General features: G+C 43.8%; 3 protein-coding genes across 5 annotated transcripts; all 3 read left to right on the forward strand.

Annotated features, from left to right (window-relative positions):
• The first annotated feature begins 2,211 nt into the window (after positions 1-2,211).
• Positions 2,212-9,347, forward strand: lancl1 (LanC antibiotic synthetase component C-like 1 (bacterial)). 2 transcript variants are annotated; one of them, XM_049752019.2, is made up of 10 exons: positions 2,212-2,344; positions 6,997-7,092; positions 7,173-7,290; positions 7,514-7,724; positions 7,859-8,006; positions 8,082-8,228; positions 8,289-8,471; positions 8,619-8,795; positions 8,865-8,937; positions 9,043-9,347. In XM_049752019.2, the coding sequence occupies exons 1-10, from the start codon at positions 2,315-2,317 to the stop codon at positions 9,117-9,119; spliced, it is 1,260 nt and encodes a 419-aa protein (XP_049607976.1). In that variant the 5' UTR covers positions 2,212-2,314; the 3' UTR covers positions 9,120-9,347. The 2 variants fall into 2 exon arrangements, with proteins under 2 accessions (XP_049607976.1, XP_049607977.1); XM_049752020.2 differs by lacking the exon at positions 2,212-2,344 and adding an exon at positions 6,701-6,906.
• Positions 9,348-10,477: 1,130 nt separating this feature from the next.
• Positions 10,478-12,502, forward strand: mylz3 (myosin, light polypeptide 3, skeletal muscle). The gene is made up of 6 exons (XM_049752021.2): positions 10,478-10,609; positions 10,792-10,819; positions 11,459-11,602; positions 11,668-11,838; positions 11,901-11,978; positions 12,046-12,502. Exons 1-6 carry the CDS (start codon positions 10,607-10,609, stop codon positions 12,072-12,074), a joined length of 453 nt encoding a protein of 150 aa, XP_049607978.1. The 5' UTR covers positions 10,478-10,606; the 3' UTR covers positions 12,075-12,502.
• An 835-nt stretch (positions 12,503-13,337) lies between these two features.
• Positions 13,338-26,042, forward strand: acadl (acyl-CoA dehydrogenase long chain). 2 transcript variants are annotated; one of them, XR_011085579.1, is made up of 12 exons: positions 13,338-13,657; positions 14,288-14,581; positions 14,665-14,829; positions 14,987-15,053; positions 15,161-15,325; positions 15,386-15,487; positions 15,556-15,669; positions 15,726-15,853; positions 15,916-16,002; positions 16,112-16,235; positions 17,110-17,405; positions 25,985-26,042. XR_011085579.1 is itself a non-coding variant. In XM_049752017.1 (10 exons), the coding sequence occupies exons 1-10, from the start codon at positions 13,569-13,571 to the stop codon at positions 16,203-16,205; spliced, it is 1,305 nt and encodes a 434-aa protein (XP_049607974.1). In that variant the 5' UTR covers positions 13,338-13,568; the 3' UTR covers positions 16,206-16,537. The 2 variants fall into 2 exon arrangements, 1 of the variants encoding a protein (XP_049607974.1); XM_049752017.1 differs by lacking the exons at positions 17,110-17,405; positions 25,985-26,042 and having other exon boundaries at positions 16,112-16,537.
• The last annotated feature ends 1,889 nt before the right edge of the window (positions 26,043-27,931 follow it).

A 27,931-nucleotide genomic window follows, 5' to 3' on the forward strand; every position in this document is an offset into this window, starting at 1 on the left:
TATGTTTCTTCATTGCTTTAATAATTAATAGAGTTTATATTTTAAATATTTTTGGCCTTATATTGAAAAACGCTTATTCTGCCTTTTTTGTTGCTGCTGTTAGCAAAAATTGAGATGAGATTTTAGCCTTCCTAAGATGTAATTGGGGCATTTAATTTAAGTTTAATCAAATATAGAAAAGGTTAATGACATTCTCAAGACTTTTTTCGGGTTTTAATGGGTTTTAATCAGAATTTTTATGCTAAATATCTCATCCACCTTTTTCCACAACTTGTGTCTTCAAATTCGAAATATTATATCACAAAATTGGTCACAGATTATTAGCTAGAGCCAAAAACGACTTTCCAAAAATCCACTTTTCATGTGTTAATATTTTATAAGTCAAGTCAAGCTTATTTATATATATATATTAGTAAGTAGGAAAACCTTGAAATGGCATCGGGAGTATCGGCTGGCTACTATTGAAATATAATTTCATCCAACTTTCTCGTCCTTGTCAAGAGTTTCGGCATTTCCTGCAGACTTTTGAGAAAACACACTGATGTTCTTTTTTAAAAAGAGAGTAAAAATTTTCAAAAAATTGAAAGCACTTTTCCTGGCTACAGTAAAGAAGCAAACTTCACTGCTGGAGCCAACTTTCTTGTTGGCTGACATTCCACCCCGTCGTATCATCAAACTAAATCCCGCCAATCATCCGTCACCCACCCAACTCCACGGCCAAGTTGCCGAAATCCAAGTGCAGTATTTCAAATAACGTCCGCTTACTGTACAAGGAAAGGTCAGTTGTCTCTCGTCAGTTCCATCTATGATCCATTAGCTTTTATAGCTCTTGTAATACCGCCTGCCAAAAATAATTCTCCAGCAATTACACACAGAAGTTTGGATGGGACGGGAGAAGAAAAAAAAAATGACGTTATTAAGAGCTGCATATAAATGTTAATTAAGTCTGCGACAAGTTGAAAGCTTTAAAACTGACTGATATGTAAAGTCACCGTCCACACAGCAGGTCAAATCTTTCTCGCCCTTAAATCAGGAACTGTGTTGCAGAAGCCACACTCAACATTTAGTGGTAAGCGCCAAAAAAAAAAAAAAAAAAAAAAAACACCTTGAGAGATTCCCGGCAGCGTCCTGACGCCGACCGCGACTCGGTGTTGGGATGATCAGCCCGGGTAGCATTGGGCGATCGACGAGCAAGGTCGGGAAGGCGATTCTCGCCATCAGCGGGGCCCAGCGTGGGGTCGGATAATCACCGACCCGCTGCGGGCGCCCAACCTCCCACTCGGCAGAAGCGCCGAGCACAATCAGGAGGAGAGCGGTCCGGCGGTGAGAAAGAAAATAAAAAAAGATGTGCAGCCGCGGAAGTGAGAATCTGCTTTTGTTATCGTATGCCGCGACGTACGATTTCTAATGATAGCACGGTTCTTCTTTTTTTTAAAAATGCGCTAAAAAATTAATAAATACAGCCGGTCGGCAATACAATGACATCTTTAGTGGGAACAAAGAGGGGCGCTTCCAACCTTGAGGCAACTTCAAATTAATTTTGCATTCATTGTCAAGATTGTCTCATCGCTGAAGGGAAATAATTGGATTCCTCACAAGATGATTTTCTCGGGTAACTTGAATGCCAAATGTGTTAGTATTTCTCTGTGTGTGTGTGTTCACCAATTGGCATGAGAAATGTGCTAAACTAAACTTGCATCTTTCCCTCGTTATGATTCCCTCCACGTTTGGGTAATTCGCAGCGGCTTCTCGCAGATCAATAGGCGCCTTTGAGCAAAGCTGAGGCCTTCTTTTGGCTCGGCCAACCCACGGACCATCACTGGTGCGGCTAAACCATGACGGATTTTTCCTATTCTGCTTCTCCCATTAGTGGAACGCGGCAGGGGTGAAAATACAATCCCAGGGGTCCCCTGATGGGAGTTTAATGTGTTTCGGCGGACCGGTGGCAGGGACGAAAGAGAGCGCCCGTCGCTTTGGAATTCACTGATGATGACTCATGCACATTCAATTTTGGAATGTTACTTTATGTGTCAGGGGGAGATCTGCGAGACTTGAACTGAGGCCACAATTGATGCAATTGGTGCATATATATATATATATCATTTAACCTTGTGAATCCAAATTTCCCCTGATGAAAATGCTTTGGGAACAAGAAATTGAAATGCAGCACATTTATGTTATTTTTTTTTTCTGCAGAAATAAGACACTATTTTGAATCTTCATAATGAATCCCGTGTCATAAGTCCAACTAACTAACCAACCGAGAGGACTCAGATGATTTTCTTCAGCGACTTCAGACTTGCCGCCGACTCGGATGATTTGCTTGGCTGATTTCCCATTCCAGGTAAAAAGTAAAATTTTACAAGTTTACATTCGGATTCGTGAATAATCCCGAACGGCTCGCTGTCGTCATTGTTACCGAAAGTGAAAGTTCTGCCAGCCGTGTCTTCTTTGCCTCTCTTTTACTGCGATGTTCTTCTTCTGTGATGTCGGGCTTAACTGTGGGGACGGGCGCCCCTGTTGTGAGGCTACATCTTCGACTCCGCGGGGGAAGGGCTCAAGGCGGTGCGGCCTGAATTAGAATCGTGCGCCGCCTTCCAATCATGTCATCAGACTCTCCAGATGGGAAGTTTGTTAGCGTGTGACTCGGCGTACCAATGGCGTGTTTGAGTGAGCGTGCAAGCCGCTTTTGAGCAATGGGGGATGTTTTGACTCCCTGCGTGGTCACGTGAACGTTATTTTTCCCTTCTGTAAAAGATCGAAAAATATTTTCTTCTTGTTTATCCCCGCTCTCGGTTAACGCGGTCAGCACGTCTGCCTCGCAGTACAAATTGAGTTTTCATGTTCATTGTGTGCTAGCATGAATTTTCTCTGCGTACTAAAACGTGCGTGTTGAGTAAATTGAAGACTCTGTTAAGAAACAAATAACAACAAAAAATCTGATATGCAGCAAAAAATAGTGGTTAGCCGCTCTCACACAATCCGGAGATACATGTTCGAATTTCTGTTGGGTTATTGCATTTTTATGTATTTTCTTCAAGTACTCCAGCTTTGTTTAACATCTCAAAAATATATTTGGCCATGTAACACAATTTCCTAAAATGAAAAACACAATACCAGTCTGCCTCATATATATTACAATGTTTCTTAGATCACACATTGGTGTTTCGTTTTTTCTAATCGAAAAAATATATATGGCAAACAGGTAAGCGTAACAATAAAGACCGATTAAAAAAAATACCAATAAGTGTTCTAAGAATTACATGGCATTCAAACCTTATTGTTTGACGACAATATACAGCAATCCCTCGTTTATCGCGGATAATTGGTTCCAAAAACCACCCGCAATAAGTTAAATCCGTGAACTACGGTCACCAACAAGAAGTACTGGGCAGGCTAACGAGTTAGCTGAAAGATGCTAATTCGCGATCGTGCTAACATGCGACTTCTAAAGGAATGTAAACGAACATAGGGAGCAATATTACATTTTCCTGAAGGTTAGACACATGTTTCCTCAATTTAGAAGTTTTATTTTCACTTTTAATTTTTTTTTTTAATTTGGACAAAAAAATCCGCGATGTAGTGAAGCCGCGATAAACGAAACGCGAAGTAGCGAGGGATCACCGTATGTCTTAAATGTTGTCTACTTTTCAAAATGGCATCGTTCGCCCTTGACGTAATGTTGCGGGTGCGTGACGTCATCGTCGACAGAACGTGTGAATATGAAGCTTGTTTTTCCAGCATGTTCCCTGCAAAGAGTTGGCAACTAGCCCAGGGTGTACCCCGCCTCTCATCAGCTGCAACACTAATGAGGACGTCGTATATAAAAAAAAAGATGGATTCTCTCTTTTTCTCACCATCTTGCGTGTACTGTTTGAAAGTGTTTGTGGACCAGAACAGAATCCTAATTTCCCCAACACACACACAAACACTGCCCCTACTGTGTTTTCGAAGACCTTCCTGCATTCTGTGAGGTCTCATCAAAATTCTGCCTACCTTTAATGAGGTACCTGTGTATAAAGTCCACTCAGGGATGTTGTGTGAACGTCTTAGCATTTGCTCTCCAATTAGGCAACCTAAACAGTCCCTGTGGCTCACAAAAGAAGACGTGCGCTACTATTGGGAGAATTTGGCCACGGTGCAGAAAAGTACAAGCTTTTGGAAAGGAGGAATGTGCCAAAGTGGCCGCAATTTATACTGTAGAATCCAAATTAACGTCCGCTCAGAATTGGGGGGGGAGGAAAAAAAATAAAGCTAATGTCGCCCTCTAGCGGACAGAGTTGTTTTAGTTTGTAAACGCAGCCGAGTGATCCAGCGGTGGGTGACAGGGAAGGAAGATGATCGGAATGTTTTGGCATCGAAGGAATGGATGCCAGCCAATCACAGGGCACACGTAATTCCGATTTCTAATTTAGTGATTATCTAAAAACTACCTTTAGAGTTTAAGCGGTGGAAGATGGCTGGATTGATGTATGGACTGGGAATACTCACACACAAAAAAATGGCCGCTAGGAGGAGGGTGGGGTGTTATACCCTCTTCTATCCACATGACCGAAAATACACACAGAGGGGGGCTGTGCTTTGGATACCCCCCACCCCCCCCCACCCCCTGGTGGCCATTTAAAACGCACAGGAAAAAACATGCAAACCCCACAAGGAACAGTTGAACACAATCATACTAAAAAGGAAATTAATATTATTGTATGCATTATTCATAATATTATCTCGCCCCTGTGCTGTAGCCCCAAACCCCAAGTTGGGGGCTGTATGTATTTTTAGCACGGCCACAGATGGGGCCATGGCAGCTTGTCAAGGTCCAGAATGTTCTTTATCTCAGCTGTCAGGCCTTTTCCCCGAGACTAAGATGGATATGGTCCACTTGGAAAGGGGGGTGGGGTAGTTGATGAGCTTTTAATTCTGTCTTTTGCTACAGCTCAATAACTTGGCAATGCAGATGGGGGGAGGGGGGGGGGGGGGGGCGAAGGAAGACACAATACCCACAGCTGCTGAGTCACTTCCTCTATGGTAGCAAGCGGAGGTCAAATTAGGGTCAAAACGATTTGTCAGTGTCCCGGGAAGGCTGGTTTTTTTGGTCATGAGGTTCATCTGGACTATTAGATTCACGACCTAACTTCCACACTATACAATATTGTTGTCCAAACTATGGCCAAGAAGGAATTTATGGCTCGCGGCATCGTAAAAATATCATCTGACATGGCCCACAAAGCTATTTTATTAAGATGGACGGGTGGCACAAGAAAAGAAAGATGTCCAGATGATCCCCCACCCCCACCCCACCCCCACCCGCTGAACGACTATCACTAATAATAAAAAATTGGGTTGATACGAGGATGTCAATTAGAAAAAAAATAAAGTCACGCGTGTGGCACAAACTGAGACAATAGATTATCATTTCTTCACTATATTGGTCTTAGTGAGTTTCAAAAACTAAAGTTGAAGAATTTCAAAGCGACGTGCTCATGTCCTTTTATTTTTTTTATCGGTGGCCCTCTGAGAAATAAGTTTAGATGCCCCTGCAGTTGAGCAAATGAAGGATGCAGCGAGTCAGACTCCGGCTTTGAGGAGTTTTTTTTTTTTTTTTTTTAATTGCAAAGGGAGTCAGTGAATCTGCTGGAGGCTACAGCTTGACAGTTGAGTTGGGTCAGTCTTGTATTTCGAAAGTGTGTGCCGCCCATGCTAATATCGAGGATGTGGCATCCAAGCGAGATTGAGAACGATATTATTTTGTAGCCTTGAACATTTCATTAGTCGTCATAGAAACGCCGCAAGATGTACCCTGAGAGTCCGCATGTAAGAACTGATGATCAATATCGCCGCTGATTGATTTTTTTTTACCCTGATGATGGTTTCCCCACTGGCCTCGTAAGTCTCTCAGCTCCATAGTGAAAAGCTTTAATCAAGCCTGAAGGTCCTTTGCTGAATTTTGTCACAGTCTTGGCCTCATTTCCATGGCTTGTCTCTCAAGCCAAGGTAAAATCGTCCCAGGGTACACGAAGGGAGCCTCACATGACCACCGCCTTCGTCAACTCGATTGATATGGAAATGACATTTGGGATGGGAAAAAACTGAGGTAAACAGAAAAGCAAAAGAACGACCATGATGACTCGAGCAAATCTGGTGCTGGTCAAACTGCTGGCTTTGTTTGCATTTTTGAAATACAAGGTTGCATGGTCATCAGGAGAATTTTATGCAAATTAATTTGTGTACCCTTCGACTTTAGCACTGATTTCAAAGTTTTTACATTAAATAGCATCCCCCCAAAAATACTAAGCTCAACGGACCAACATTAAAGTAGTGCCTTATACATTTGAAGTTATTTTATTTGTTCTTTGTTGGTTATTGTTCTTGCTGTTGTAGTTTATTTCCAAACAAAACGAATACACTAGATAACACTTTTATAGTCAATAAAAAGTGTTCTGGTTTATTTTTATATTTAGTTGGCCTGTATTCAGTATCACATTTAAGTGCTAAACTGCAGTGTATTTTTTTAATGAAATGAGAGAAAAGTCAAATCATTTATCATCTTCATTCTAATTCCTGAAGGTGGAAATAATAGACACTCTTTAATTAATCAATATCACTCTCAAAAACGGGGCCACAAAATCCCATTTTGCTTAGAGTGGACAACCACCACGTGTAGTGCTTCTTCCCCACCACACGGGGGCAGCAGAGTTCCATTGTGCTCCAATCCACTCTGGATCCCGTCGACGAGTAAGAGCGGACATAAACATAAACATTCGCTGTGGTATCAAATAGTTTTTCTGTGCAAGTACAGTTTATCGATTACGTTTAAAATATTGAATTGCTTTAATTTCTTCTTAAAACCAAGTTACCGTGCTTGTTCTACGTTTCTTAGCGTGGCGCTTTTGCAGCATTAGCGTGTAGGTGGGTGTGTTTTCTCGTCGCTATATATAGCCTGGGTCCCTATTTTTCTTTCTACAGAATCATACGCTATTATATCTTTATTTTTTGAAGCATATCGAAAGAGAAATGGACACGAGAGCCTTGAAGAATCCCTATCCTGACTATACCCCAGAGCACACGCAGTCGCTTTTTGACTCCCATGGCAAGGTAAACCACTCACTGCGGAAATATTTCCATTTGTGTCTTGTTTTTAATGAAAATACTCAGACGTGTCGTGCATTTTGTAGTTGACGTCTGCGTTTGCTAAGCGCTTAAGCAGCAAGATCGACGAGCTTTTGGCTGTCATGGAGAACGGGCTCAAGGCTGCCGACCAAAAAGATTGCACCACTTACACAGGATGGGCAGGTACAGTGACGTCACAAAGTAGGAATTGATCAGGCCTTAAACAGATTGCAATAATAGTACTCATATATAACATATTGCTAATTAATTTGCACCCTCCCACCCCAAAACAATATTTTTTCAGTAACAAACAAAAATCTAAAGCAATCCAGTCCAACCGATGGGTGAGAACAACAAGTTGCAAGTGTTGCAAATAGTTGTTGCAAATAATTATTTTTTTGTTCAGGCATTGCATTGCTCTACCTGCACATCCACCGTATCTTCAAGCAACCAGCGTTCCTCCAGAAGGCGCTGGAACACATCAGCCGCAGTCTGAAGTGCCTGACTCGCCGCCATGATGTCACTTTCCTTTGTGGTGACGCGGGGCCGCTAGCTGTGGCGGCTGTCGTCTACCACCAGCTGCAAATGCCAGGAGAGGCCGACGAATGCATCAGAAGGTCAGCCTTGTTGAAAACCAACTGGAAAGCTCATATAGTAGTGACAAATTCAGAAAAATCAATAATGCTGATTGAATTATGTGTGATATTGATTTTGAAATCGAAACACAAAGCATCATGTTTGTGTCTCACAGGCTGCTGCAGTATCACGAGAGAGTTATGAAAGGTTCCAACGGGTTGCCTGACGAGCTCCTCTACGGTCGGGTGGGTTACCTCTATTCTCTCGTCTTTGTCAACCAGCAGCTCGGTACGGACAGAATTCCCTTGCAGCACATCCGGCAGGTGACAAATGATCATCATTGATTGGCTCTTTTTCTTCCAGTCGTCACTGATTAGCAATTTCATGTTCTCCGTTAGATCAGTGAGGCCATCCTGGCATCAGGCGAGCGTCTCAGTAAGAAGTCTCGTGTCCAGGATCAAAGCCCCCTGATGTACGAGTGGTACAATGAACAATATGTCGGCGCCGCCCACGGATTGGCCGGCATCTATTACTTCCTCATGCAGGTAACAGAAGCGTCAACATCGCCAGAGAGCCCCCGTTTGACCTTCTCTCACCCTGGGTAGCCTGGGTTTGTTGCGGCTGAGGAGAACGTTGGCAGGATGGTCAAACCCAGCGTGGACTATGTCCGCCATCTCAAGTTCCCCTCTGGGAACTACCCTCCCTGTATCGGAGATGATCGTGACCTGCTGGTGCACTGGTGTCACGGATCCCCGGGCGTCATCTACATGCTCCTGCAGGCGCATAAGGTGAGTTGGAGATTCTTCTGGATGTTTGAGATGAGGTGAATGATCACAGAGTTGGTATAAAGAGCAATATAACAGTAAATATGAAAAAATAGCATCCGTGTTCTATCGCCATCTGGTGGCCGTTAGCTTAATGAGTCAACGTTCCAGGTGTTTGGTGAGTCTCCGTACCTGGAGGATGCCCTGCAGTGCGGCGAGGTTGTGTGGCGCTGGGGATTGCTGAAGAAAGGCTACGGCTTGTGTCACGGCGCGGCAGGCAACGCGTACACCTTCCTGGCTCTGTACCGTCACACGCAGGACCCCAAGCACCTTTACCGAGCCTGCATGGTTTGTGCACGAAAATGATGGAGCTGTGTACTCTGCTGGGTATTCTGGACTGAGATGTTCCTTGTTCAGTTTGCAGATTGGTGTATGAACTATGGCTCACATGGCTGCAGGACACCAGATACCCCCTTCTCGCTTTTTGAAGGTATTTCTCTCCGCGACAAAAGGTCGCAGAACCAGTTAAACTCAAGGCAAGACTATAAATTCAAGTCGCTGCCTTTGCTTTACCAGCTTGTGTCACTTCCTGCAGGCATGGCAGGCACCATCTACTTTTTGGCCGACCTCCTACAGCCAACGCAAGCACGGTTCCCAGCCTTCGAGGTTTGATTGATTTGCCCCCCCCCCCCCGACCTCAAGCCAACAGGTAGATCTCCAACAAGACCGGATGTGTCATTGCAGCTTACTTTGCTTCCATTGAAAAATTCACATCACCCCATCATAGTCCAAACAAAAATTAAATATTGTTATTTTTGGGGCTAACCATTTAGTATTCATGCTGTCATAAATGGATCCTTTGCATTGTCTGAGTAATAAATAAGCGATTTCTCACAGCAACCTTTGTTGTTCTTGTGCAGGAGCACAAACCACCACAAGGGGGCAGCAACGGTCCCCATTGCAAGAACTCATTTGCACTATTCAGGTTATGCTAATTCGATAGTTAAATTTAGTTGACAAATGGGATGGTGAAATTTTAGATAATAACGACCGCGTCAACTCTTAGGTCAGAGAGTGAAAGCACTTTCATCCAAGATACTTCTCAGCGATTGGATCAAGTCTTAAATGTGGCTTGTCCAGTGCAACATATACAGTCTGGCTCCACAGCACTCCTTTCCAAATAAGGCTCACACTTTAGACACCCCAAACGCCACAGCGCGACACAATGCCACCGCTCTTTTTTTAATCCTTGGGCCTTCTCCGTGACACACGAGGTTGGAGGGGTTCGTGGGCGAGAGAAGCAAGAGGAGAGTTTGCCCCCTCCATCCAAGAAACCAAACACCTCAGGCAGGAAGGGTTAAAAATAGCGCTCATCTGTGCAGGGGCGTGGCCTAACTGGGTTCACCCTTTCATACAAACACGCTGATCTTTAGGTCGCTCATGTATGTTGCACGTCCCATGGCGACGCATCACATGGTGACTACGTGTTGTTTGTTTTCCCACTCAACCACGCCTTTAATCTGATTTTAGAGAATGGGAAAAAGATTGGCGACATCATCCACAGCGGCAAACAGGTTGCTTGTCAGCACCATGGAGAGCGCTGACGGCGGCGACGGAAACCGCCGCCAGCCGCTCGACTCCATTATTACCGCTGAACACGTTGGTTGTATCGTTCCAACAAAATGATGTAAGCTTAAACCGGAATCATCAGTGTGGTTGGAATTCACTGTAAGAAGAGGAGCCGTTTATCTCCTGGAGGTTAATAAAAGGTGTAAATGATCTCGCCGGGCCTTGTGAAGAGGCTCACTCGACCGGTTTCATAAATTTTCCCCCCGTTCGCCTCTTTGAAAGGAGATAAATGCAAGTCAAGATTTTTGTAGTTTCCAAAGTGCTTTCCAATATTACGGCTCAATGTCTTGAGCCTAAAAATAGCCCCGCCCCCTTCTGCTACGGCGGCCTGGCGGCGGCGCTCACCTCTCTGTTTGCCCTAAGAAAGTTAAAGATGTCCCAGCGTGTCATCCGAGGCGCCTCATTAGCATGTGTGACATCACGCCCCCGGAATACATAAGAGAGCCCTCCAACCAAGGCTCAGGACCACTCTGTCTCGGGACTTTGGCCTCTTTTTTGCTTTCCTTCTCCTGCATCTCCAGCTCTCCAACATGGTGTGTAACTAACTTGTGTGGTGAATCTTTTCCACTTAGTGTTGGATGCATTTTTGCAAAAAGAAATTGAAAATTGTGGATATGTCATTTTTAATCGTTGTCAGTTTTTTATTAAGTGAACATCAAGTGGTGTTTGTGTTCTTATTTTTTCTGTTTCTTTTGTGTGTGAATTTCTATCGCAGACTGAGTTCACAGCGGATCAAATTGAGGGTAAGTGAAAAAAGATTGTCCATTAATTAAATTACCTCCTTTGTTGTTCATGAGTTGGCGGATGTCACGCTCCCCATTAACTGTCATCTGCTCCAGTTGCCATGGGAATGTTAGTAATGTCTATTTCGGGGGCCGACCCGGCCGCTCCCCTGCGAGCCACTGTTAACACCCCGGGGTCAAGGTTTCGCATCCTGACTTGATGAGCAAGGTCACCTTACAGTCGGGAATCCAAATTGTGATCCTCGCCGCCGGTTTTATTTCATAATGTGATGAGCGGAGATTAGATGGCTGCTTTTTTTTGCGGCCTTAGATTTCGCTACTGAAATCTACCGTCAGCATTTTAAGTCGGCATGTCTCTATATGGCAACAGTTGAGGTAGGGGGGGGTATCGGTTTGCACCCCCCGCACCCCCCCCCCCCCCCCCCTCGGGTAGCTATGGTTGGCTTAGTGCCGTCGTGTGTGCTCCAGCTGTCGCGACTCCCTGCTAGTTGCAAAATAACATGAAAGCGTCACCCATCTCCACGGTCAAAAATAGATCACCTCCGCTTCTTCTTAGCCAGCGAGCATAGTGCCACATAGCTGCAAACTTTTTTTTTTTTTAATTTGTGTAAAAACATCCTCATGTTCTCTCCTGCTCAGACTTCAAGGAGGCCTTCGGTCTCTTCGACAGAATTGGTGACAACCAGGTGGCCTACAACCAGGTGTCCGACATCATGCGCGCTCTGGGCCAGAACCCTACCAACAAGGACGTCGCCAAGATCTTGGGCAACCCCAGCGCAGAAGGTAAAAAGCTCGGTGGCGGATTAACGGCCGTGCGTCGTGCTTACCGCTTGTGACGTCACTCTCAGACATGGCCAACAAGAGGATCAACTTCGACGCCTTCCTGCCCATGCTGAAACAGGCGGACGCTCTGCCCAAGGGAACCTACGACGACTACGTTGAGGGTCTGCGCGTCTTCGACAAGGAGGGCAACGGCACCGTCATGGGTGCTGAGCTGCGTATCGTCCTGTCCACCCTGGGTGAGTCCCGCCTCGAGCAAACACAAAGACACAATGTGACGAGCGCCGCTGCCGGTCAACAGGAGAGAAGATGAACGAGACCGAGATCGATGCCCTCATGGCCGGCCAGGAGGATGAGAACGGCACTGTGCACTATGAGGGTAGGTTTCTCGCGCCGTCGTCGTCGTCTTCCTCGGGCTCATGCTGGTCTCCTTGTTTGATTGACAGCTTTCGTCAAGCACATCATGTCTGTGTAAAGAGCGCGCAGCAGGAGCGTGTTCAGGACATCGCACAAGACCAACAAAAAAAGACAAGGACTTTGTTCAAGGGATGTCGAAGAGAAGCCCACTTGTTTTATTTTGTTTTTCTTTACCGTTTCGACCCTCCTCTCTCGGGACATCCCCTTTCCATTGTAGACCACATCATTCGCATCCCACCGGGGGCGCGTCTCCACTCGCCGCATGAGGTGAGGAAACGGGGGAGAAGGGGTGACCGCTCATCAAGTGAGGGTCCATCCCTCCCTTCCCACCGCCACCTCATTCAGTCCAACCATCACTGGCCCAGTAGTGCTAAAGGTCCTGGGGAAAAGCAGTGGAGCGAGCGCCAAAGTCTCCCACCTCCCTGAAGGCCGTTATTTATTTTTATTCTGTTCACTGCAGAATAAATTTTTCCAAAGTACATCCCAGCTCAGGCTGTTTTTCTTCTTTTCTTCCAGAGCTACAAATAAACTGGTTATCTTAATGCAGTCAATTCATATTTAACAGATTTAATGGTTCAACGCCTTTTGGTTACATAAAAATTCTCGTAATATTTTAAGATTATTACAATTGACAATTAGAATTTTTGGTACTTTTTTGGGTTAACAAGAATTGGGGTAGTTGACACCCTTGATTTGCTTTTGCGGGCAGATTTCACTTTTAAAGTTACTGTTGAAAGCCTTTTGGTTACATAAAAATTATCATAATATTTTAAGATTATTACAATTGACAATTAGAATTTTTCGTACATTTTTGCTTTAACAAGAATTGGGGTAGTTGACACCCTTGATTTGCTTTTGCGGGCCTTGTGAAGCGACGTGGTGGAACGGATCCGGCCCCCGGGCCTCGAGTTTGACAACGATGGGGCACTACTGGTACTCTGGCTCACTCTGGTGGGTTATGTATGAGAATCACAGAATTATACACCCATCTGTCCATTTACAACATAAATACAATAAAATATGATCATGAAAATATCTTTTAAATTCACAGAAACATCAAATTAGGTTTTATATTGAACGGGAAAGTCTGTAGCGTCTCGACTCTTAAGTACACTTTTAAAAAAACGTATTTATGAGTACGTGTATAATTTTTATGTGCAATAATTTTAATTCAATCATTTGTTAAGTGCAAACAAGGATTTTTTTTATGGTAAGTCGAACACGAAGAGAAAATGAGAAAGAGATGCAATGCCAACTTTAAACCGATAGAGGGCAGAGTTGAATTTAGAGCCCAAGATCTGTACTCGTTTATCCAAAGAAGAAAATGGCCGTCAGTGCCGACGCCGAGGCGTATAACAGTCCCATAAAGTTTCGTTTTACCTCCGAGATGTGGTCAAACTAGTCTACATTTTTCGTTTAATTTCATTTTTGGTTGCATTACAGGCGAAAAAAAGGGAGAAAACATAACATACAATAATTTGTACGACAGCTTTATTGTCATTTATGATTTGATTTGTTTTCAACTTGTTCGTCTGACGTTAATTTTTCGACGATGTTTGTCAGAAATACATTCAAACTATTTGGTTGTGACTTTAAACGAATCTCCTTGAAAGGACAGATTCTTCCGTCGGCTGCAGCAAGGTAAAGTTGAAATTTTTTACCCGTTTTTATCGACTTTTCAACAAAACTGCACTTACAGGTGTTCAACCTGTTACAATACATTAGTTTTGTAGCTTATCTTCATCCCCTGTTGTGTTTTTCCGTAACTTTTCTTTTACTTTTTTCGCAGCGACCTTTAACACACTTTTACGCAATACTTTCCGAGCACTTGAGCTATTTTATTCAAAGTTAAGACCCCTTTTTTCTTTTTACACACTCACAAATTATGTGGATATAAAAATAAGATAAGAATTAGGTCAGACTTTAATAAAGCCTATATATAATGGACTAAAATAACAAAATTCTGTAGCACTTAAAAATATTGTTGACTAATAAATACTGTAAACCACACTATATACTGTAATGTCCTCCTATATGGAGTATATGGGACATGGAGAAAAAAATGTCTGCTAGCTTAGCTTAGTTGCCAAACCTGAATGGGTAGAAGATAAGTTACAAAACACTGCAAATAGAACATATACCATAAGGTGTTACCAGTCTATGCTTATATGTCTGAAGAAAGCAAATTTTGTTGAAACATGTACAATCCGACAGAATTTGAGGATGTCTTGTGGAGCATTTTTTATTTAAATACTGGATTCTTTCATCCAGATTGCAGCACAATGCCCCCTCCTCTCGCCCGGAGACATCCAAAGCAAAGAACATGATGGACATCGGGACTCGGCGCATTTTCAACGAGGACCATGACCTCTTCAGGCAGAGTGTGCGCCGCTTCTTCCAAGAGGAGGTCGTGCCACATCACAAGGAGTGGGAGAAAGCCGGCCAGGTGAGCAGGGAGGTGTGGGAAAAGGCCGGCGAGCAAGGCCTGCTGGGAGTTATGACACCAGAGGAGTGCGGCGGCATTGGCGGGGACCTGTTGTCGACTGCTGTCACGTGGGAGGAACAGTGAGAGGAACAAAACAAAAATATAATCTGATCAAAATGAAATATGCTTTCTCATATGCCCTCTCTTTGTTTTCATTCACCAGAATGTACTCAAACTGTTCAGGACCAGGTTTTGCGCTTCACTCCGACATTGTCATGCCCTACATCATCAACTACGGTACCAAGGAGCAGATTGAACGCTTTATTCCCAAGATGACTGCCGGAAAATGCATTTGCGCCATTGCCATGACTGAACCCGGAGCGGGCAGGTTGGGACTCTTCAAGAATAGACTTGTTTGAACATTTGGTTTTATCATTCTAGAGGGAGCTTGCATATTATTTTTGGTACACGAAAAACACTTTCTCCAGCAAAAACAATGCAAAATGGCTTGCTTGGTTTTAACAAGGGTTTCATGACCTTTTCAGCGACCTTCAAGGTGTGCGGACATACGCCAAGCGTGACGGCAGCGATTGGATCTTGAATGGCAACAAAGTAAGAAGAAGGACATTTTAGAAATGACATTTTCCTGATAATTTTGGGAAATCATTTCCATAATAAATATCCCCTTCACCTAATGGTTGACAAACTGCTTTCTGCAGGTGTTCATCACCAACGGCTGGATGGCCGACCTGGTGGTGGTGGTGGCCGTGACGGACCGCGAGGCCAAGACGGCCGCCCATGGCATCAGTCTCTTTCTTGTGGAGGATGGCATGAGTGGCTTCCACAAAGGGCGCAAGTTGGAAAAAATTGGCCTAAAAGCACAGGTACGCTCGCTTTTGGTGACGTTTGTTATCCTCGCGTTACCTCTCATCATCTTCCCAAAGGACACGGCTGAGCTTTTTTTTGAGGACGTGCGACTCCCGGCCGAAGCGCTGTTGGGCGGCCTCAACAAGGGTTTCTACTACTTGATGAACGAGCTGCCACAGGCAAGTGTGCCCTCTGTCTCCCCCCCTCCCCTCCACCATCGGCTTCATCTAACGTGATCTGTGATCAGGAGCGTCTGGTGATCGCCGACATGGCCATCGCGAGCGCCGAGTTCATGTTTGAGGAAACCAGAAGCTACGTCCTGCAGAGGAAAGCATTCGGAAAGACGATCGCTCACCTGCAGGTGGGTAACGTGGCGTTTTGGAATTTTAAGACAGCTCAAGTCACTTTGTTGCACAGACCGTGCAGCACAACCTGGCGGAGCTAAAGACGGAAATCTGCGTGGGCCGCGCGTTCGTTGATAGCTGCCTCCAGCTCCACGTGGAGAAGCGGCTGGACCCCGCAACGGCTTCCATGGCCAAGTACTGGTGAGAGCGCTGGTCTCCTCTCCCGTGTGTGAAGCGCCACTCTTAGCGTTGTCTCCGTCCAGGGCGTCTGAGCTGCAGAACAAGGTGGCAACGCGGTGCCTGCAGCTTCATGGTGGCTGGGGCTACATGTGGGAGTACCCCATTGCTAAGTAAGTGCTCGGTAGACCTCACGGCACCTCCATCCGCTGAGCCCCGACAGCACGTGCAGGACGCTGGACAACCCAAGAAGCTTCCTGAATTGTGCCTTTGTCATTCCAGGGCGTTTGTGGATTCTCGCATTCAGCCTATCTACGGAGGAACTAATGAGATCATGAAAGAGCTCATCGCGCGGAGCATCGTCAGCCAGAAATGAGACCTGTGCTCACCCTGTTCAGGACTCAAGGTGGTTTTGTTTTTTATTGTGGAAACACACAAATGGAATCGGATACTATGACTGATGAATCTTCAGAAAGCAGAACAGTGCCAATTCTGTTTTTAAAACAAAATATTTGAAAAAAATATTTGTTGCTCGTCTCACCAAAACAGTTGACAGGCAAACTCATTAAGTCAACTTGGACTTCTATACATTATTATTGTTTTACTTTATGCAATGAAATTGACTGAAAAGGGAGTTATGTTGAATAATATTGAATTAGTATCTTCCATTTTGTTTTAATAAAATTCAATGGAAGTTCTGTAAAACAATCTGCAATGACTAATTTGTTTTATTCATGATAGCTTAATTAAAAAGCAGTATATTTTTATACAAAGTAACCATTTTGTTTCATTTGTTTAAATAAAATTCAATGGAAGTACTGTAAGACAAAATATAATTACTAGTTTATTTTAATCAATTCATTAAAATGCAGTATATTTTTATACGAAGTAACTAGTGACATGTAAGAAATAAAGAAGTCGAACCTCCAACATGCCAACCACTAGTCACGGTGACGGCGCTGCAAACCAATCGATTAATTTTATCAATCAACTCCCCAAGCATATTTTCCAGCAGACTTGCAATTTTTAATTCTACCGCTAGGTGGGAGCAGACTCACGGGCAAACTCAAAAGACCAACCCTTCGTTTCAAAATAAATATCGTAGCTCTTTTTGTGTTTTGTGTAGCAATAATGTTTTTGCCAATTGTGTTTTAATTGTAAATCACATTTTTGCAAATGACACTGCCATCCAATCCCTGCTCTTTGCGTCTGCCCTCTTCACCGCTCTCACTCGCCCCCCTTTCTCTTTTTTTTTTTTTTTTTTCTCAACCTTCCCTCAGCAACAGCCACACCCTGATGCTTCAGCACCTGCTTGGTCCAAGAGTGCATTTCGCTTTTGGTCCCTTTGTGATCATTCGCACATTTGAAATCACCTCAACCAGTCACCAGTTTGTATCCCCCCCGGCGGCGCCCCCTTTGGTACGATCGCCTTGCCCCAATCCTGCCGCACTTACGGTAAAGATCGTCTCTGCGGTGGGAGGGGCCACTGGGCCCAACAACAGCGCTCATTGTCGGCTGCAGCACTTTCTGATTCACCCAACTACGCGCCGCTTGTGCCGCACTGCCGAAACCGCAGGTAAGAAACCTCCTAACCTTTGTGCGCCTATTAGTCAAATATGTTTTTGGGACTAATCTGTTGCAGCAATAGAAGTTGATAAAAGTTTCGTTAATTGTCATGAATAAGAGGGAAAAGAAATATTGGCAGCGTCGCATCTGCAACAATGTGTTAATGAGCAGCTTTGCTTTGGAAGTTGCCACACTATCAGAAAAATTAATGAAGGATGGCGTTTAGTCAAGTGTTCATTTGTTGCTGATGTCCTCGGATGGATGGATGGATGGGCGTCTTGCTTGCGTTTTGCGCAGTCGCGGCAGCCCGCAGCCGGCTGGCCGGCCGGCGCCTTTTGTTCTGCCCCACGCCTGCAAGGTGCTGAAACCGGCGTGTTTCCCCGCCGTGGGCTGAAAATGGAAATACGCGCATAAATGAAACGTAGTTTACGTTTTGTCTCTTTTATGCTTCGTAATGTTTGGCTGGATTCGGCTCATTCATCCGAGCAAGCCTGTCGCATCTAATTGTCCTTGCATTTGTACCTCCCTCACCTTAATATTAGTCTCGATTAAAAAAAAAAAAAATCCCCTTATATATTTTTAATATTAGATTATTTTAATAATCAAATCATTAAGAAGCTGTTGTGATTTTTTTTATTTTTATTTCCTTTACAATTTAATGAAGTAAAAATGTCAACTGGACATGTCTGTCCTCCTTCACTACCGCCCCAGTGGGCAGAGATTTAAATAGAAAAAGAAACATTCTGTTATGAAAATAAATAAATGGCCCAACTCAAAATCTGTACGTTCACATTCCTGGACATGCATTCCCATGCACCGGATGTTGAACTTGCATTGCAGCTGGCTTCTCGCAAGGTTCACGTCAAGGTCAACATATGACACCAAAGGGTTCGGACCATGGATTGTGTTGTGTGGTGTACCTTCTACCAATGTTCGTCTTTCCTACATGTGTGCCGTCCTTGAGTTGACAGGTTTCACCTACTTCTTTGTGAGGACACGCCCCTTTTAGAGCAGATTGAGTCTAATCGCTGGCAAGGGAGTGACAATGACCTCAGTCACAAACATTTGATTTTGTCTTTTGAATCAAAATCATGTGACCCGGTCCAAAGTCAGGCCATTGATTGGAAACATCATTCTTTGCGGTTCTTGGCAGTTGAGTGTCATTTGGACCAGAAGGGCGATTGAGGTCTCGGGATGTTTTCCGCTGGTTGTCCACGCCATGCTTTTCACTCAACAGGTGTCTAACCTGAGCTGGCAGGGTGATTCTTTTCCACGATTAAGGCCCTAATCCACTTGACATACGTCACTTGGATGCAACCTGCTGTCCCTGCTTATGGCACTCTCAAATGCTCAACTTGGAACTCTCAGATTCCATCTTCAATGCGTTGAAGGTCAATGTTCTCGATCAGACTCTTTATCGGAAGTCTATTCGGGATCTCGGACTGTCCCCTCCCACGCTTGCGGGACCCTGACAGCGCGTCTCGGGTCGGCTCGCGGTCGGCCACTCAAACAAGGCCTGACAGCCAGTGTCACATTGCATTCCTCACGGACGATGCCCTTCAACAGAGAGGACACTCATCCGGGGCATTCTTCTCCACTTATTGGCATCTAATAATCTGATTCTGGCTGACCAATTAGGAGGAGTCTTTTATTTAAACAGAACAAAAAAAAAATCACTTCTGAGTTGGTATGTACAATATGTTCTTGTATGTGCTCACGTCCAAGATGATCACATGTGGTCAGTCGTAAAATTTTCTTCTGAGGTTTGCTCAAGAAGAATGCTGGCAACCGTGCCGTTGACGTCTTTCGGGTAATGTTATGGCTTCCGCCTGATGCTATATACGCCCAGCTGTGTCAACTTGGCTGTCATGTCGATTTTTTTTTGTCCATTCTATACTTTTAGAGAGTCTTCTGAATTGTATGAGTTTATCATCGCTAGCAAGACATCTGTCGCTAAGCCGCTCCGGAGACCGCGGCTAGCTCGGCGTTTAGCGTCTCCGCGACGCAACACTGGGCCGTTATGACTTCCAGATGTGGTGGTGGCTAAACTACACGATTGTTTGCTCCTTGTCCTCAAGCGTAGAGCGCTGCTTGGTCTGCCCCGAGGAATGAATGAGCTCAATTGTTGGGAGTACCAACTCGGAATCTGGTTCATCAAAAGCTTTTATGTTTTTTACATCTCAATGAGCGTGTGTTCTCCACTCCATCCATTAGGGAGAGTCGTCGGAAATGTAATACCGGAGGAGAAAATTGACTCTCGGGGCTTGACACGGTCCCTCAAATTGACGTTGGGTAGTATCCAAGATAACCCATGGATCCATAGGAACCTCGGATACAGTAGATGTGTCAAGCCAGCGTGACGGCAAGGAGCAGATGGACCGAATGGGGTGGTACAGCTGCTGAGCCAGCCCCTCCCTGCGGCGACAATTTTAATGTGGTTAAAAACTTCCGGTCTGAGGCAAAACTCAGAATCGAACGATCTCCAAGAGCCTGAAGTTTGCGAATCTGCCTAACAGAGCCTTGCATCTCCAAACCGTGGTGTGTTGTTTGCTGCCCTGCGAGTCCGGCGAAGGGCCCCTTTCTCCAAGGCAACCCCTGCCATGGAAACCAGCCCCTGAAAGGAATGACGATCATGTATTCCTTCAGCCTGTGGCGCTCCTCACCTGGTCGCTACTGAGCAGCCCCTTATTTCCACTTGGAACCCCCCAAGTGGGACTCAACCTTTGACCTGAGAACACCACAGTAATTGGCGTTACCATGGTGATAATTGTCTGTTCTGGAGCCAACAAGTGTGGGCTCTGTTCAATTCATTTTTTTTTTTTTTTTTTTTTTGCTCGGTCGGACTGGTCTCACAGGACAGTGAGGGTGGGGGTTGTGTGGTGGTCCATTGGGATTTGACAGTCTTAGTTTGGCTCATTAAATCTGCTCATAAATCCTGCATTGGCATTGTTTTGCAGCTTGGACAGATGTGAACGACCTCTAAGGAAGGACGCTGACTCTTTCTCTCTCTTTTTCTTCTCTGAGTCCCGAATCCAAACTCTTTCTCTGTATGATTTTTATGACTTGATTTTCTGGGAGATTTTTATCATCCATCTCTTTCAGAACATCATTCCAAACAGTGTGTGTAAAACTGAAGTACAATTGGACTTGATTGGCTGCGTTAGGAAATGAGGGCATAACAGACTTCAGAAGTTTTTGCTCCAGCCCGATGTTATCTTTTGTGATGTCTACGGGAACGTTATGGCTCTCTTCTCAGACCTGTTTGTCAACGCCACAAGCTTTTCACGCTTTTGCCGTCGACACGCCGCGGGATGCCAATTATTGATTGGTGTCCCTCCAGAGCGCCCTGGGTAAAGCGACCCCCTGCCGGATCTGCATGCTAATCCACCGCCATCTGCTTTTTCCACCCAAGAAGAAAGCTGCATGACGCCTCAATGTCCTCCCCTGAGAATTACCTTCGCATAAATCCAAACTGCCTCCCTCACCCTCTGGATTTCTTCCTTGGTTCACTCAGCGAAAGAAGTAAAGTCTTCATCAAAGTGTCATGGAACTTGGCACAATAGAGTAGTTTTTCTGCCTGACCGCTAATCAATAGAAGGGGACGAGATTTATCTGCCCCCACTTTGCGTGAGTGGCCAGGATCCTCAGTGATGTAATCAGGTGAATTTGGGGAGTCTTGAAAGTGCCTTGGCTCTGATGTTTGTAGCTATGACACGGAAGCCATGTTTTTTTTTTCTTGTTGCTTTCATCTATCATATATAATTTTTGATCAAATCGAATCGCTTGAATACATTCACTGCATATCACACATCACCACCATGCATTTAACAAGCTGATGAAGCGTGAGCCCACTCCAGAACCTCGTCCGAGTACAGGAAGTCATCGTCGCCAGGCTTCAGCTGTCCGCTGCAGCATCACTTAGGCTAATTGTGCACTTACTGTAGTTGCTTCCTGTGCATAATGATAAGATGTAATGCATTTGGTGTTGATGCCATTAAAATACTGCGTCCTGGGAATATAAACTCTGTATTGAATATAAAAACTACTGCTTTGTAGCACTTCGTAAAAACTACTCTGATTGAGAAAGTCCATCCTAAAGACAAGCGCAACATCATAAAATACAGATGCGTGAAATGTTAGATTGTAGGACCTAAAAAGACGGATTTGATATAAAACAAATTTTCCTGTTAGAAAGAATAGAAAGCGATCACTCGTTCCAGAGTCAAACTGCTGCCTTCATAAATCCTTAAAGCGGAAGTCAACGCAAACATTTTCTTTACAATATGTTGTATGTGTCCCGACAAGTCTAAACACAAAATTCTGATTATTATTTGTTTGTGGAATATGAATGAAACAGGCAAAATCCACCTGTTTAATCCATCTCAGGGGGCGGCCATTTTGCCACTTGCTGTCGACTGAAAATGACATCACAGTCGCCTCCCAGGTTGCAACCAATCACGGCTCAGCTTCAGAAAACTTGTAAGCTGTGATTGGTTGACAAAATGGCCGCCCCCTGAGATGGATAAAAACAGTTGGATTTTTTACTTCATATTCAAAGAACATTTTGGTGTTGACTTCTTTTTAATAAACTGTAAATACAATGTTAAGTAATACTAACATTACTATGACCTGGATGACAACAGACAACATAGATCGCAACCGAATAGCTTGTTTTGCAGCATTAGTTGGCAAGAATATGTTTGAATTACTGTATTATTTGTTCACACTGAGGTCCTGAAAGAGAACCCAGAGAGGTGACAGAGAGGCAGTGTTCCCTGAGGGTCATGAAGGTTTCTTTTTTTTCAGTCACACACACAGTAGCCGTGTTTGAGTTTGGCACCGGGCGGGTTTAGAATGCAAGGCTACACCCTGTGGCATTTAGAACATTTAAAAAAAAAAAGGCCATAAAAGCTCTTCAGAATGACCCTGTGTGATGCCCCTATCTCTGACATCACAGCCTTGAAAAAAAAAATGAAGAAAAAAAATGGCGCCATACTGTGATCTTCAGGCCATAGATGATCAAGAAGAGTTTTAAGATGTAGCTTTAATGCCTTTGAATAAATTCTTTATTTATTTAATTTGCCATTTCTGTGAATAACACGCTCGACTAGCTTGTGTGAACCGAGAGTGTTCCGAGCTTAGCCGCCTCTGTGTTATTGCCAAGACGGCGAGGTCAAGGTCTGGCCGACGGCATTAACATGTGCCGGTATAATCAGGATAAAGGCATACACAACTTTTCAAGTTGAGCAAAATGTCGTTCAATGACGCTCCAAAATCGTCCGATTTTGAAAAGTTAAACAAAAATATAATCAAGCTTGCAGCCTTCCTGCTTTGATTGTCTGACGCAACTTATCTATAGCGAGCCTGTTTCAGAAAAATTATTTAAAGTGACATTTCATCCTAGTTTTACTCTTTTTTTATCAAAGCACCTTATTCCATCATCATCTATTGCTTATCCTCATCCTCTTTCTGTCAAGCAACGGGAGAATATTGTGTAACGTCCAAAGCTCTCGTGCGGTTCTCCAAGTAAGAGTCAAATTGATCCAAGCTTTTTATTTCCTACTCAATCTGTCACATGAAACAAAAGAGACATAAACAATACATTTAAACACCAAAATATTGAAGCCCAACTTAATTCTAACCATATTCACAAGCATGTGTGTTCTTTCTGCTCATATGTGCGTCTTGTGAATGTGCAGAAATTATAAACAGAAAGTGACTTGCAGGAGAAGTGATGACGTCACATGACGTGTCAGCAGCAGAGGCTCACTGATGGTAACGATGATGAGACTTCTTCCTCTCCTTTTTGCATGTCACCCAAGATTCTTCATCGTTATTTCAGTACGGAAACAGTATCGGTACTTTCTGTGACGTTTGGCAGGGGTGTCAAACTCATTTTTTGGACTCATAGTTTCCGTCGGAGGGCCATTATGACTGACATCTAGTACCCCGTGAAGAGAAGGTCTGCTTTTTTTTTTTTTGTCTCAGTCCATTAGGATTGTGCTTCACAGAAAATTAAAGATTTCATTTCCTGTGCTAGTAATAAGCATTGAAGCAGGCCTGTTCTCTCGCCCCCTCCCTTCCCTCAGCCATCTTCTTCCCTCGCCGCTTTTGTCTCGCCGCCACATTCGGCCGTGACTGCAAATGAGCTTTGGGACAGAGCAATTGTTCGGCTGACAAGATGCACTCGCTGGTGAACGTTACAAGACGACGGAATCTCACGCAGAAGATCAAATTTACTCAATTCTTGGCTAGCTTTTAAAATGGAGCTGGATTCATGTGTCCCACAAACACACTTGCTTTTGACCTAGTGAAGCTCCCATCCCATCCCATCCCATCCCCCGATACCGGTTGTGCAGCCATTTGTGTTTTGCTTTGCACGTTTCATCTCATCTTTTCTTTTCATCTCCCTCCCCCTGGCCGCCCTCAAATATAAACATAAGGGATCACTCCCAGCTTATGTTAATAGGACCACATTTACTGCACAGATTATTTTATTTTCTTTTGTATCAGCTCTTCTCGGAATTGATTGGAAGGGATTTTACGGACATATAAATTACAAAGAAGTATTTATTTCAAGTTTCAACATCCAGATGATGCCATATCATGATGCCCCCTATCAACAGTGTCGTTTACTCTCTAGTCTTTCTTTGCTGCCAGCAACCTTTCGAACGGCGGCCATGACGCAGCGAGCGATGGTGGCATGCGGGCCTTGGGCGAGCGGGGCTGCCACACAACGAAAGCCGCTCAAGGGAGAGATGTTGTTTTGGAGTCAACACGGCTGCTTGTTCCTGTCACTCAGGATCAAATCTGAATTGGAAAGTTGAATGCGGTTGTTGCTAGCATGACACCGTGTAGCATAACCTACCCCGAGGTAGGAGTGAGTCACATGTGCATGTTCGAACGAAGTCGAGTCCTGGCTCTTAATTGAATCCGGAACAGATCTTTAGTGACCAACAGGTGAGCTAGGATGTAGCTTAGCATACCTGACTTTGCAGCTTTTAGAATAATAGATGAAGTTGGTTGTTATAGTTGTGTTTTTTTCAAAAACAACATAAATTAGCTCATGTTGTTTCAATAAAAGTCAAATGGAATCAAGTCAAAGTCAATTCGCGGCTTGCGTAAGTTGTCCCAAATCCTAAAATGATTGACTTAAGTCCGTCATGTGACTTCAATCCTCCTCTGCCTCTTACCGCTAACCAAATAGAAATGTTTTATATTTACACAGCGGCAGCAGAGTTCAAGCGAGAAAAGCGGAACTGTCTTGCGTGCGGAGAGTATAATTAATGTTTAACACTTTACGCGGCCGTGCAAACGTTGCGGAAGGCAGTGACGGTTTGCAGCATGTTCAAAGTCCTCATGGCTGAAGTCAGTCGCTTTGCTAGCCATTTTTTTTTAAAGTATCTATTTCTGTGGCATTTCCCACCACTATTGTGTTGTCGTTTTCCTTAGGCAAGAAGTACAATATGATTTTGTATCATCTCCCATGCAGTATATTTAATTTTAAATCAGGATTTGGAGCACAGCTCCAATCAAAAACACACACACACAGATTGTGCCTATTGGCAGGCGAGGTTTATCAAGCTGCGCAGATTCATTTCCTGTGTCTCCAATGATCAAGTCAAATCTGAGGATTAGGCCAGTTCCCGAAAATCCACCCCTCGATTCAACCCCCCCCACCCCCACCCCTCTCATGTTGCCCCCATATATCCTCGTACGCTTTGCTCCATGAGGGTCAAGACTAATGTCAAATGAGGAGCAAAAATCAGCGTTCTTCCTTTCCCGGGACTCGGGAGGAAGTGCGTGTTTATTTAACCTTGTGCACTTTCGAACTGAGACGCTTGAAAGACGGGCTTTGGAGTTAATGAGGAGCTGATAAGCCATTATGAGTATCAACTAACAAACATCCAGCAGATGATTTTGCTCACAAATGATATTCCAGAAATTGTTCTTTTTTTTGTTTTTCAATATTATGTAAGGACGATGAGTGTTATGTTTCCATTTCTGTCATACGGTTTTGCTTTTGCCACAAAAGTCCAAATATTGGCAAAAGTATTTTCGCTTCACAATCACAGTTTGGATTGACTCTGTGAACCGCAGCAGGATACGACATCCTGACTGTCCCCAAAGAGGGGAAACACGCAAATGTGTCTTAAGCTTTAAATCATCACTCTCGCACAGCCACAATGGGCAGTTCCAAGAACTTTACAAATCATCAAAACAACTCGACGGTGGATTCTAAGCAACGGATTCTAATGCTTGTGATTGCTGGGTAAACACTTAAAAAAGAAAAAGAAAAAAAAAATCCCTTTAGGAAAGTCATGAATGTATTTCTACCATTATATATATATATTTTTTTTTTAAATATATATTTGTTTATTTATATATATATATATATATATATATATATATATATATATATATATATAGTATATATATATATATAAAATAAATATATATATATAAATATAAAATAAAAATGTATATATATATATATATATATATATTTATTTATTTATTTTTATGACAATTTGCCCAGTTTTCCTAACACATTTTCTGCATTTTTTTTTCTCCCCGTCCTCCTCTCAGAGCACATCCAATCAGACTCGTCAGCATCGTTGGTGCAGGCACCTCTTTGAGTCTGGTAAGCTCTCACGTCATTTCCAAAGTTTTGGATAAAACATATCTCATTATAATTTATTGGTCGTGTAACCCTCCATTATTGCTTTTGAGCCATGTGATGGTATCTTAAGGCCGAACAATTGTAAGTGACTTGAGCTACAAAAGTAGACCTTTGGCGCCTTGTTGTCACATCTATAGGCAATTACAGAAGCGTATAAATCTTTTTGAGAGGGTGTCAATTACTGGCCAATTTTCGCTTGTTCCCGACCTCCTACAAGCAGCATACAGTCGCACACATTTTGTGCCATGAAGGGATTCCCTCCCCGTTGGGATTTGTTGTCAAGGGATTGCATCTGTTAGTCATTAGGATGGCAAACTCCTGGTCGTACACACGCAGGAGTCTGCAAGTCTCCTACGAGCTCTCCTGGCACTTTCGTTGAAGTTATTTTGGTCCCGACCAAAGTCTGCATAGGGCAGGGAAAAAAAAAAAAAAAAAAACGTCTGGAACGCTGCCAGACGGTATATGTTGCACGACTTGGACATTTCACACTCGCTTTTCCCATGACTCATTTAAGTGGCTGCCAGATTAGTCCTGCCATTCATGGAGACGGGAAGTTAAGAGGGGGGGGGGGGGCTTTTGCTTGGAGAACAAGAAGATATTTATGACCAGCACAAAGTGGTGGTTTCCTGCCGTTTAATAACTTGAAGCTTTTGTTTTGAGCTGCACAGCAGGAAACTACGCGCACGTGCGAGTGGCTTAGCCATGCGACTCTCATTTTGTCTGTAATTAAAATGAAAGGCCATGCAAACAGTCGCCAGACTGGACTTAGATGACATCAGATATTTCAGATGTTTAAAAAAAAAAAAGTGGCACTAGCTGGTCAAAATAGAATAAAAGTTACCTGTGCTTCATGTGGAAATATTAATAGCAATATTGCTAAAGCACGCCGTGGTGTAAAACATAATCAATGACAAGCATCGCCACCATCTAGAAATTGATGGATTAAAGCAGATCGCCTCCCATTTGTCAGCAAAGAGGCCCACAGCATCCACTGACCTATTTCCGTATCCATAACGTTGGGAAAGATCACTGTGTTGCCAGCAGCATCCTCTGCTGACCACAACAGCCCCTCCCTCCCCTCCCTCCCCTCCCTTTTGCTGCCCATCACCATGGAAACGCTGACATCATTGTGGGTGGGGCTAATAAGAGCTCAAAGAAGCTGCAGGCTTAGGCAGAATCCACCAGTCACCTCACAAATCCAATTCATCTCTAATTTGCCTCTTTGGATGCTAACCATTTTAAAGCAGAATTTAATACCATTTAAATGCCATCACATCTCCTGTCCAAAATCGATCACAATTAATTCAATCGATTTTAATTGAAATGTATTGATTATCATCAATGTGCATTTTTTTATTTTTATTTAAAAAAATATATTTTTTTATTTTATAATTTATGTATTTATTTTATTTTTTTCATGTTTATGATGATGAACTGCAAATTATAAAATCAATGGCCAAAAAAAGCTGCAGCAAAGGAGTGATTTCAAAACTAGTTCTTGATCAGTGTTTAAAACGATGACAAATGGAGATGAAAATATGTGAACACACGCGAGCACAGGAAGGATTAAAACAAGGTTGGCCTAGTGAGACACCCTGCCAGAGATTCCCCGCTAAATAGATGGTGACATTCCAATGTCGGCAGCACTTTGCGGAGACGTGACGAGTGACCCAGATAAGGGCGGGGTGGGGTTGAGGGGGAGGGAGGGAGGGAGGTGAGGTTGGATTAGGGTCATGGCGGGCGGGGCAGGAAGGTAAGGTTGAGCACAGCAGGGGCTGCCGCGTGCACAAACCAAAGGAGGACACCTGTCTGTCTGTATGTGTGTCTGCTGGATCAGGTTTAAAGCTTGATTG

Source organism: Syngnathus scovelli, chromosome 2 (genome assembly GCF_024217435.2).
Source record: "Syngnathus scovelli strain Florida chromosome 2, RoL_Ssco_1.2, whole genome shotgun sequence".
Taxonomy (NCBI): Eukaryota; Metazoa; Chordata; class Actinopteri; order Syngnathiformes; family Syngnathidae; genus Syngnathus; species Syngnathus scovelli.

What these genes read in the sequence shown, in the direction of transcription:
- lancl1 (XM_049752019.2), top strand. Translation starts at nt 2,315, where the DNA reads ATGATTTGCTTGGCTGATTTCCCATTCCAG. An exon ending in CACTTACACAGGATGGGCAG is followed by an intron (nt 7,291 to 7,513) that starts GTACAGTGACGT and finishes TTTTTTGTTCAG; the next exon opens with GCATTGCATTGCTCTACCTG. An exon ending in TGCTCCTGCAGGCGCATAAG is followed by an intron (nt 8,472 to 8,618) that starts GTGAGTTGGAGA and finishes TCAACGTTCCAG; the next exon opens with GTGTTTGGTGAGTCTCCGTA.
- mylz3 (XM_049752021.2), top strand. An exon ending in GGGCAACCCCAGCGCAGAAG is followed by an intron (nt 11,603 to 11,667) that starts GTAAAAAGCTCG and finishes CGTCACTCTCAG; the next exon opens with ACATGGCCAACAAGAGGATC. An exon ending in TATCGTCCTGTCCACCCTGG is followed by an intron (nt 11,839 to 11,900) that starts GTGAGTCCCGCC and finishes GCCGGTCAACAG; the next exon opens with GAGAGAAGATGAACGAGACC.
- acadl (XM_049752017.1), top strand. Translation starts at nt 13,569, where the DNA reads ATGTTTGTCAGAAATACATTCAAACTATTTGGTTGTGACTTTAAACGA. An exon ending in GCTGTCACGTGGGAGGAACA is followed by an intron (nt 14,582 to 14,664) that starts GTGAGAGGAACA and finishes TTCATTCACCAG; the next exon opens with AATGTACTCAAACTGTTCAG. An exon ending in GCTTCCATGGCCAAGTACTG is followed by an intron (nt 15,854 to 15,915) that starts GTGAGAGCGCTG and finishes GTCTCCGTCCAG; the next exon opens with GGCGTCTGAGCTGCAGAACA.